The sequence below is a fragment of the Engystomops pustulosus genome, chromosome 2, assembly GCF_040894005.1.
Source record: "Engystomops pustulosus chromosome 2, aEngPut4.maternal, whole genome shotgun sequence".
Taxonomy (NCBI): Eukaryota; Metazoa; Chordata; class Amphibia; order Anura; family Leptodactylidae; genus Engystomops; species Engystomops pustulosus.
This window is the reverse complement of record NC_092412.1, coordinates 230,283,927-230,295,914: the sequence shown is the minus strand read 5'-3', so window position 1 is coordinate 230,295,914 and position 11,988 is coordinate 230,283,927. Positions and strand designations below refer to the sequence as shown.

The 11,988-nt window shown below is 41.0% G+C and overlaps 1 protein-coding gene across 3 annotated transcripts in view; it reads left to right on the top strand.

Moving 5' to 3' along the window:
* Positions 1-3,453: 3,453 nt before the first annotated feature.
* LNP1 (leukemia NUP98 fusion partner 1) overlaps positions 3,454-11,988 on the top strand; it is a 32,154-nt gene continuing 23,619 nt past the window's right edge. Inside the window, exon 1 of one of the 3 annotated variants that reach the window (XM_072138472.1) lies at positions 3,454-3,782. In XM_072138472.1, coding sequence (XP_071994573.1) covers positions 3,621-3,782 — 162 coding nt within the window. In that variant the 5' untranslated portion in view covers positions 3,454-3,620. The remainder of the gene's footprint in view (positions 3,783-11,988) is intronic. The other 2 variants (XM_072138474.1, XM_072138473.1) reach the window with 2 other exon arrangements.

The following is an 11,988-nucleotide window of genomic DNA, read 5'->3' as shown; positions in this document are numbered from 1 at the left end:
TTACAAGTAGGATTTTAGCATCTCCAACATGTATAGAACAACCCCCCTGCCGAGGTCTATTGAAGTGATGCTACTTTGGAAGAAAAGGCTGGTTACACCAAATATTCATTTGACTAAACCTCTCGTTTGTTCACCCACTTAGCATTTTTTTGATAAATTGATAAAAATGAACTATTAACACTTCTTTGCAAGCTTTTCCTCCCGTGTAAACCTTTTGCACTGTACTCCTGGCACATGCATCTGCAACATCCCCCACCGGGGCCTAACCTTTTCTTTAGGGCCCGGAGGCAGCCGGGGCCCAGAATACCTGAGTGGCTATTGCGGCCTAGGGCGCGCTGATGTCATGGTGCTTGGTATGGGGACCGGAGGGCTGTCCAACAGCCTGGCAGGTCTCCAGCAGGTGGTGTGTGCAAGAAATTTGGAGGGAGAGGCTGATCTACTGGTTCTACCTGGGGCAACCCCTGAGTGTCTGTAAGATAGGTCCCTGGGTAAAGGATGGGGAGCCCGTGGTGGTAGACAGCTGTATCCAGGGATCAGACGGAGGCAAAATTGTGCAAATCAACTTACAGTTCTTTTTGAACAACTGGCAACGGCCAAACGTAACAGCAGTAGCTGCAGTTCTGGGACGATACAAATAGCAGGCAGAACCTACAACTGCAATTACACAATGTCTAGATTCCAGAACCTTCCAAGAGAGGTGATCAGTCTCCCTAACAGGTCCTAATCTAGAGAGGGAGCGCCATTCACAACCTCCCACAAGTGTCCTTCCAACAAGCTTTTGGCTGTAATGTGTTTCTATACTTTCTAGAACGAGAAGGCAAATCATGCAGTTGTATACATTGGGGTGATATATGTGATGTATATGCCTCCTGATCCCGTATGAATGTAGCATCATTAACTCTGGAGAAAGCTCTGGAGGGTCAGACATTAGTCCAGATGTTTTATGTTCCTAGTATCCACTATTTAGCTCACACTTCCTTGTAAATTCCTCCCTTGTCATGTAACGTTTGTCATTTTTACGGTTATAATAGCAAGTAGGAAGAATGTATGAGACGGGAAATGCTATCACTCATACATTTGATGAGTTGCTAGTTCTGTCTAAGAGACTTTATTACGTGTGGAAACCACTAATTATATTTATAGATTCTGAATACTTGTTACCGAATACTTGTTACCGATCTAGTCTATTACTACATGTACTATAAAACACCTAGAGATCTAACAGAAATACTAGAAAAATCAGAAAGTGTAGATAGAAAAGGTTGGATTCTTACTGTCCAGTGATTCCCACAAGTCAAGTCAACTATTCTCAAATATTAGACTAAAACATTCCACCAATTTTTTTTAAACAACTCTCTCTCAACCCTCTAAAAGTAGAAAACAGACTTCTTTATTTGGCCCCGTTCCCCTTAAACAAACATATTTGTAAACTCATACACATTTTTATGCATTATACACACATACATACAGTATATGCACATCATATACACGCAGTACACAAGAGGGTATTGGTTTGCCTTGCATATTTTTATTTGAAATTTACCATCAAAATCCATCATGACAAACCAGGGACACTTACTCATAGATCCAGACACAGTGACTGTGCTTATCTTTTTATATTTATTATCTATGGTCTCCTTCCTTCTATAATTAACTTTTAAAATTATGCTAATGAATGTCTGAAGGGGTACCCTATTCCCTCTGTGATCTGGCTTCACAGGCTATTACACTGTGCAGGAGCACTTCCCCTCTCCCTTTGTGTGCTAAAACTCCATGCTGCCTTGAGATTACATCAGGTCTGGTAAAGCCCTTCTGTCTCATTAGAATAGCTGTAGTTGATTTTATGTGGAAGGAGGAAAACAAATATAAGAAGATTTCTACAGTCACGGTGCCTGGGTCTATGAGTAAGTGTCCCTGGTTTATCATGATGGATTTTGATGGTAGATTTCCTTTAAAGGTTCCTTTATGGGTCAATCATTGACATACTGGGGCAGATTTACTTACCCGGTCCATTCGCGATCCAGTGGCGTGTTCTCTGCAGTGGATTCGGGTCCGGCCGGGATTTATTAAGGCAGTTCCTCCGACGCCCACCAGGTGGCGCTGCTGCGCTGAAGTTCCCTGGTACGCACTGGAATACACCGAGCTGGGCTGAGTGAAGGTAAGTGCAAGCTCCGCGACACATTCTTTTTTAAAATGCGGCAGTTTTTCAGAATCCGGCGGGTTTTCGTTCGACCACGCCCCCGCGATTTCCGTCGCGTGCATGCCGGCGCCGATGCGCCACAATCCGATCGCATGTACCAAAATCCCGGGGCAATTCAGGGGAAATCGGCGCAAATCGGAAATATTCGGGTAACACGTCGGGAAAACGCGAATCGGGCCCTTAGTAAATGACCCCCACTGGGTGGTAACTGTGATAGATTTCTGAAGAAGAGATAATCTGCATATTTTTACCTTGATGGATCACATAAGTTTCCTCAACTATTGATCCAAAGAATGGGCGTATCGACTATAAAATCTTGTCATATTTAATCTAGGTGACACAAAAGAGATGACTTGCATTTGTTACTATATTATCTGTTGCAAATTCTGCTACGGAATGCTTGGCACTTTATTTGGAAAGTTAATACAATTCCCTAATATAGGATAATGCGGCCACATCTACAATGGAGAAAGTACTACACACATATCTGTAGTGTAATTGCATTCCAGAAATAGTGTAGAACTGGTTGTCAACTTGTGATGGACACGTAGATGTATGAGCTGTTATTATACAAAGAGTAATCAGAGATGTGATAATAATAATTATAGTAATACTGTGATAGTAATAATGGCTCGTGCACCTGTGTGACATCACATGACCATGGAGAGATTTCTATTCACTGAAAGTAAACATAGAAGCTTTCTATAGTCGGACAGCAAGTAGAGATCTAGAAACCTGTGAGGATTTTTTTTCCAGACAGTAGAATGAAAAATTTAATAACTTTTCCTTATACAAACAATATCAATTATTTTCTAAAAGTGGAAAATCCCTTTAACATTTTTTTTTCACTAAGATAGAAAGGGCCTTTGTGAGCCTAAGAGCAGCAGCTTGGGTAGTAGCTATCACTCTGGTCTGCGCCTGTTTAACTTCCATAACAACTCTGCCAGTTTCTGGCAATTGTCAATATGTCCATTCCAATTTTCATAGCTGCTGCCTTATTGAAATCATAGCACATACTGTACCTAGAAGGCATGTTCTTGTCTGCTAGACCTGACAGCTATTGACAGCTAGATGCAGGGGACAGCAGGGGAGCCGCACCACACAGTGCCACTTGTTATTTAGCACCCTTTAGGCTGTGTGACTTTGGAATCAATGTAATGGAAAGATTAAAAAGACCTCTCCCATCCCCTCTGATAAATAGATTACAAGGGATTGGCTTATATAAAACCGTGGCTTGTACTGCTGCTTTGTTGTCCCCCCCCCCCCTTCTTCCTTAAAGTCAGCTTAAGAGGGGGGCGGCTTGAAATGATCTAAACCTTTCACTAGCTATAGCTGCTCTCTAGTTGACAGGAACACTCAACAACTTGTCCTGGCTTTTCACGGCACCGGCGGGAGAATCCCAGACTTGGGACTTTCTTACATGGAATACGAGGAGGATGATGATGACATTCTCTTTGCCAAATGGATGAGTAGCTTTTGGGGACATAATGGGATTGAAGAAAGCCATAGAGAGGATCTCAGGAGCCATAGGAAACGGCAATCCCGTGCACTGTCGGAGAGGAGAGCGTCTCTTCCTTGTCCGGTATGTAAGAAAAACTTTTATAAAGTGGATCAGAACTTGAATACGAGGTCATGAGTATGTTAGTTTAAAAAAATGTATCTATAAGGAGCTTATCACTTTTGTTACACTGACATTTAATGGACAATATAAAAATATCTGGTTGCAATTTTTAGGAGTTTAGGCAAAGTTTTCAGATGACGTGTAGCTGTGAAAGAGTTTAACAATGTTTCAAGTTTGTATAAATTAAGTTCTTTTATGTTCGGGTTAAACTTTGTAAACACAAATACTTACTCTGTATCAAAACTGAAGAACACAAGTCATAGTAACTGGTATTAACAATCCTCCCCAGATGACTGCCTGATCAGGAAGTCTGTTTCTTTTTTAAAGTTTATTAAACTACTTTTTTTTAGCACATGCACAAAGTTTGTAAGGGAGGCGTTGAACAAATCGTACATAGTGTCCTATATGCAGGCAGCATATTATAAGAAGCAGAGACTGAGCATATTGTACATAGTGTCCTATCTGCAGGCAGCATGTTATAAAGAAGCAGAGACTGAGCAGATTGTACATGGTGTCCTATCTGCAGGCAGCATGCTATAGGGGGGGGCTGAGCAGATTGCACATAGGGGGACATTTACTGGACTGGACTGTCCGACGAGAATGAACTCTGCCGCAATTAATGAAGATTGTGCGCCCGATATCCTGCATGTTGTCACTTCCCCGCTCAGGTCTGCCGGAGTTCACCTTCTTCTTCCCGCTGCATGTAAGTGCTTGGCTTGCGACACAATTTATAAGTTAAATCCTGCGGTTTGTCAGAGTCCGTCGGATTGTCCGCCTGCCTACCCCTCGATTTGTTTCCCATGAATGCTGACGCGATTGCACCAAAATCCGATAGCGTGCGCAAAAAACCCTTTTAAATCCCTGTCCCAGCAGCGCAAAACGGAAATCGCTGGGATGTCCGACGAAAGTGCGGTCCGCGGGGCCCTTAGTAAATGAGCCCCACAGTGTCCTATCTCCAGGCAGCATGCTATAGAGCAGGAGGAGCTGAGCAGATTGTACATAGTGTCCTATATGCATTTAGCATGTTATAGAGAAGTAGGAGCTGAGCAGATTGCACAGTGTCCTATCTGCAGGCAGCTCGTTATAGAGCAGGAGGAGCTGAGCAGATTGCACATAGTGTCCTATCTGCATTAAGCATGTTATAGAGAAGTAGGAGCTGAGCAGATTGCACAGTGTCCTATCTGCAGGCAGCTCGTTATAGAGCAGAAGGAACTGAGCAGATTTTACATAGTGTCATATCTATAGACAGGATGTTACAGAGCAGGAGGAGCTGAGCAAATTGTACAAGATGTTGTCTGCAGGCAGCATGTTATAGAGCAAGGGAAGCTGAGTAGATTGTGCATAATTTTCCATCTGCAGGCAGAATGTTAAAGAGCAGAAAAAGATGAGCAGGTTGTACATAGTGTTCTATCTGCAGGCAGCATGTTATAGAGCAGCAGTAGCAGAGCAGATGCCCCTATGTTCTCAAGAAGCTTAGGCCCAGTTCACATCTACGTTAAAGGGGTATTCTCGTCTGGGCACTCACATTCAGTTTCATTAATCTGCCATATATAAACATTTCTTCAATTGGATGTTATTAAAAAAAATGTTCCTGTGTGAAGATAATTTCTCATAAATGTAGTCATGTTGTCCCTTAGAAACGAGATATCTTCCTCGGATACGACCACGTCACACTCTAGCAGAGGTGGCCAGACTTACGCTATAGAGTGCTGCCTGACCTCCTGGATTCAGCAATCATTACCACAGGACGGCTGTGGGACATGTAGTAACTCCCGGACATTTCATATACAAAACCTTTTGTTTCTTTGTGCAATCCCTCCAGCAGAGGTGGCCGTATCCGAGGAAGCTATCTCGTTTCTAAGGGACAACATGGCTACATTTATGAGAAATTATCTTCACACAGGAACATTTTTTTTAATAACATCTAATTGAAGAAATGTTTATATATGGCATATTTATCAAACTGAATGTGAATGCCCAGACGAGAACACCCCTTTAAGTCTTCAGTTATTTCCTTTAGTTATTTTAAGCTAAAGCCAGGGGTGGAACTCACGTAACAGGTGCAAGTCTTTCCATTATACCTTATCACTTTATAGTCCCTGGGAAGACTAACACTTGTTCTGTAGGTTCCTGGTTTGGGTTCTGTAGGTTCCTGATTTGATAAATACTTTTATGGAAAAAGATTCATTGTATATTTTACCTTTGGTTTAAGAGCATGAAAACACTATTTAACGAGTGAATAATAACAATAGTGATATAATATGTTTTTAAGACTTTAGTTAGTTTTTTAGATTCCAAGCCAAATGGTAATTGTAAAATTTCCAAACTTTTGGAAGGATTGTGAGATCTTTTAGAAATTGTTTTGTTTCTTGTACTGTTCAGTAATGAAATTGAGAATCCTAAAAATTATTCTCAATCCAGTGCCTGGACTGAATGGCAGCCATATGATTTTCAGAAGGCTTTATTTGATAATATGATTGTACAATGAGTGTTGTGTAGAGGATAATTTGCAGAGGGCACAATACTTCAAACACCTCCAGAACCTTCTGGGCTGGGATTTCTCTTCTACAATAGAAGATAACAACATCATTACATCACTACTGACAATAGATGATGTCACAGCTTATCTCCTCCCCCTCCCTGTACAATGACCCCTATAGATAACACTGACCCATCATTACATCACTACTGACAATAGATAATGTCACAGCTTATCTCCTCACCCTCCCTGTACAATGACCTCTATATAGATAACACTGACCCATCATTACATCACTAGTGACAATAGATGATGTCACAGCTTATCTCCTCCTCCCTGTACAATGACCTCTATATAGATAATACTGACCCATCATTACATCACCACTGACAATAGATGATGTCACAGCTTATCTCCTCCTCCCTGTACAATGACCTCTATATAGATAACACTGACCCATCATTACATCACTACTGACAATAGATGATGTCACAGCTTATCTCCTCCCCATCCCTGTCCAATGACCTCTATATAGATAACACTGACCCATCATTACATCACTACTGACAATAGATGATGTCACAATGACCTCTATATAGATAACACTGACCCATCATTACATCACTAGTGACAATAGATGATGTCACAGCTTATCCCCTCCTCCCTGTACAATGACCCCTATATAGATAATACTGACCCATCATTACATCACTACTGACAATAGATGATGTCACAGCTTATCTCCTCCTCCTCCCTGTACAATGACCCCTATATAGATAATACTGACCCATCATTACATCACTACTGACAATAGATGATGTCACAGCTTATCTCCCCCCTCCCTGTACAATGACCTCTATATAGATAACACTGACCCATCATTACATCACTACTGACAATAGATGATGTCACAGCTTATCTCCTCCCCCTCCCTGTACAATGACCCCTATAGATAACACTGACCCATCATTACATCACTACTGACAATAGATGATGTCACAGCTTATCTCCTCCTCCCTGTACAATGACCTCTATATAGATAATACTGACCCATCATTACATCACCACTGACAATAGATGATGTCACAGCTTATCTCCTCCTCCCTGTACAATGACCTCTATATAGATAACACTGACCCATCATTACATCACTAGTGACAATAGATGATGTCACAGCTTATCCCCTCCTCCCTGTACAATGACCCCTATATAGATAATACTGACCCATCATTACATCACTACTGACAATAGATGATGTCACAGCTTATCTCCTCCTCCTCCCTGTACAATGACCCCTATATAGATAATACTGACCCATCATTACATCACTACTGACAATAGATGATGTCAGATATCTGTCGGAATTTGCATGATAAATCTGGTGCATGGTCTGACTGAGAACCGGAACGCCCCCTAATTTGAGTCACATAAAGACTAGTTCAGCTGCGCCACAAAAGGGATGCGTCTGACACAATTGTGATGCACAGGATGGCAGCAAGCTATGTCTTTCTCTTCTGCTGAGACGTATATGCTCAGCGGAGGCCATTGAAAGCCATGAGGGATGTACATAAAGCATTACATGCCTCCCTAGCCTTAACTGAGCGTATATGTCTCGATCGATCAGACAACCTAGGGTTAAAGTACCCTAGGGAGTCTGAAAAATAGTAAAAGTAAAAGTAAAAAAAAGTTAAAAAAAAAAATTATAATAAAAAAACCTAAAAATTCAAATCACCCCCCTTTCCCTAGAACTGATATTAATATTAATAAACAGTAAAAATAATAAACACATTAGGTATTGCCGCGTCCGAAAATGTCCGATCTATAAAATATAATAACGGTTTTTCGCTGCGTTTAACCCCGTAACGGAAAATAGCGTCCAAAGTCAAAAATGAAATTTTTTTGCCATTTTGGAAAATATAAAAAAATTAATAAAAAGTGATCAAAAGGTCGCACAGTCCTAAAAATGATAGCAATGAAAACGCCATCAAAAGTCGCAAAAAATGACACCACCCACAGCTCCGTACACCAAAGTATGAAAAAGTTATTGCCGCCAGAAGACGGCAAAATAAAAAAAACACCATGGAATATTAAATACCGTCACTACGAAGTGCAATTTGTTACGCAGAAAATAAGCCATAACTCAGCTCTTTATGTGGAAAAATAAAAAAGTTATAGATTTTTGAAGGTGGGGAGTGAAAAATGGAAGTGAAAAAACTAAAAAAGGCCAAGTCGTTAAGGGGTTAAGTTTGCTATAGATAGAACCTAGTGAATGTTTTCCAATTCTTCCAATTCTTCATATTATATGTTATTATATGTTCATATATTCTTATATTTTGACCCATAAAGATGAGCATAAGCCCTCTAAAGTCAAGATAGTTTTGAATGTATGAATAGTTTGGGCCCTTACAAGTCTGAAATCACTTCCTACATATGGTACTAGGATCAAGCTTCTTGGGAAATGGAGGATGTGTCCCTTCAGCCTGCTTCCCATCTGCGGGTTCAGGACCTTAGGGGAAACTTTGAAATGGCTTTTGTGTACATGAGTACATGTACTGAGAACAGGAACAGATGTATGAGGATTTCAAGAGTGATGGTCCTGCTCACTATGAAATTTGGTGGGTGGTTTGGGTGCCCAAGAGACCCCAAGAAGGCTTGGGCCCAAGGCTACTTCCCAAATCCGCTATATTATAACCCACTACTGTGTAGTATATAGAAGAGAAAATACCGTGGTGAGGACTATGAAGACTGTTCAGGGGCAAGCAGTGAAGCCACAACTCATAAAGCTAAGTAAAAAAGTTTACCTTTCTGATATATGAACTAAACATCTACAATATGTATCTACCCCATTGGAGGGGCACAATCATTGTTGGAAAGTCCCTTCAGGGACCCATAGGGGCACATTTACTTACCCGTCCAGAGGAGTTCACGAAATTCACTAAGACCGTGCGCCCGATATCCTTCATCTGTCGCTCCCCCGCTCAGGTCCGCCGGAGTTCACCTTCTTCTTTCTGGTGTATGTAAGTGCATTGGTTGCATCACAATTTTAATCTTAAATTCTGTGATCAGTTCCAATCAGTCGGATCATCCGACGGCCCACCTGCCCCCGATTTCTGTCGCATGAAAGCCGGCGGCGATTCGCCAAAATCCGATCGCTTGCGGCACAATCCCCATCTAAATAACTGTCCCAGTGGCGCAAATCCCGAATACCATGAACAGTCCGACGGAAATGTGATCCGTGGACCCTTGGTAAATAAGCCCTATTGAGGATTGTTCTCCAGTATAGATAATTTTTTTCAGGTGCTGCTGCAAAAAGAGGCAGTGTACTTACTCAGCTTTCCTGGGTTGTGGGTTGAACTGGAACATGTGCACTGGAGGTGTTCACAGGACCTGCTTTGGTCAATCAATGGCATATTTGGACCACAGGACACAAATAATAATGTGCCCCATTGAGTATTGTTCTCCAGTACCCATTGCTACACTAACCAAATTTTATACTTAGAAGGACCTTTACCCATGAAATCCTCATCTGTTCCTGCTCTCAATACACATGTGCACAAGAGCCATTTTAGGACCTTTGAAGGTCCTTAAAATGGACACCAAAATGGACACATCCTCCATTCCCCTAGAAACTTGATTCTAGCACCAGATGTAGGAAGTGATTCCAGACTTGTAGGGGCTGTAATATTCATACAGCCCAGGGCCTATGGCAGACTTAATCTGCCCCTGCATGTAAGTGTACAGTAAACACGTGTTCTCATTCATTGACAGCAAGCTAATACTTTAAAGTTATTGAAAGAAACTGAAACACAACCATATGAGAAAGTTATTAAACTGTTAATGTGTATTTTTAAGCTTTATTTACACAATTTTTCTTTAAAAGGGAGTCTACTGATTCCCAAAATAATATGAAACTGATTGATCACCTCATATCAGCATGCCTCCGCACACAACAGCAACAGATGCAGAAGTGTTAATGTATTCAATACATTTAATAACCGATATCTCTGGATAAACTTCTTGCAGATACAATCCTGGAATATAAATACATTTTTCTCAGTCCTGCTGCTATTAATACCACAGACAAAGGTGTGATCAGACAAGTCTTCAGGACTGTTACATAACACTGTCCTGCAGTTCTACATACCATAGTCAAAACTGCTGACCGATTCCCTTTTATAATAGGAACTATATTTAAAAGAAGGAAAAATGGCTAATAAATGAATGATGCCAAGTGACCAGTCAGCTTCATGCTGCTTTGATGGGAAACTGAGAAGTTTAAGGGATTAGTGACTGAGATACTGCAATAATTACCCAGATACGCCGTCCAAAATTTGCATTTGTTACATTCCCGTAACGTGACAATATTATCAAGGAACACTTGTCTAATCTCTCTCTGGAAAGCATTCTCTGTGTTAGTGCTATTAAGCTTCTGTATCGCTGAGATATTATGACAGAATGCCATGTCCCCAGTGTTCTAAATCCTTCCAAACAAAAATTACATTCTGCATTTTTATCACTCTCCAGTTTAGTGTCATCTGTAAAGAGGATAATCTGTAAATCTTGTGCTGCTCCACTTACAGCACCAATGGGATCTCGCTTCATTCTTCGCTTCTTGCATCCTATGTATTATACTTGTGGCTTGGAAATAAGAGAATACAATTTATCAGATTAAAATCATACTCTTGTTATATACGTGCAATGGTTTCCATCTGTGTAATGTAATCTCCATGAATGAAGTTTATGTTGGGAACAAAGTTTTTGTGAGATTGAAATATGGGTTTTATAGCTGTCATGTTAAACTCACTGTCTGGTCTGGCCTCATGGAGTTATATAAGAGGAGTGTGCGAGCAGATTGATTTATAGTTGTTAGGGAATTACATTTGTAACTTCTATATTTAAAGGGATTGTACTAAGTATAATTGTTATCTCCATCCACTGGATATTGGATAACAATTTGAACAGTGAGTGGTCCAAGTACTTGTTGGACGGGCCCACCAGAGCACCAGAGGATCCTCCGGTGGGCTCTGACTCAACCCAATACTGAACCCCAGAGGTCCATCAGAAAACAACACAATTTGAAGGCTGCTAGAGTATTTTTCCTGGGGGATAATAAAAAAGTGGGCCCCCAGATTTATTTTCTCTGGTGGGCCTAAGGAAACACAGTCCGACACAGGCTGGGATCATAAGAATGGGGGTCTTATTTTCACTTATTGATGAAGCAGTATATCCAGTGTGCATCCTGCTGCTCCGTTCAATATTATGGGAGTGTCGGAAATTGTTATCTAAGGTTCTCACATAGACATTTCTGACACTCCCATAGTACCGAATGGAACAGCAGGAAGCTTCCACTCCATAAGTTATTGAGAATGGGATACCGTTCCCATCTCCAAGTGGGAGTCCTTTCTCATGATTGGTGGAGTTCCCAGTAATTGACTCAGCAACTTATTAGGGTGTTAACCCCTATACTTTGGTTAGAAGAAAACAATCAAACTTAATGCAACCCATTTAAACTTATTAAACTGCTTTTTCTGGGCTAAGGTATCCAGCAGATGACCATGTACAATGATTAATTGCTATCCCTATATGCAATCTTAAGTGTAAGGCCAACTTTACTCCTTGATTTGCTAGCAATCTCTAGAGAGAAGGGTTAGGCTTAGTCTCTTTTAATAACTAATAGTTAAGGGCAGT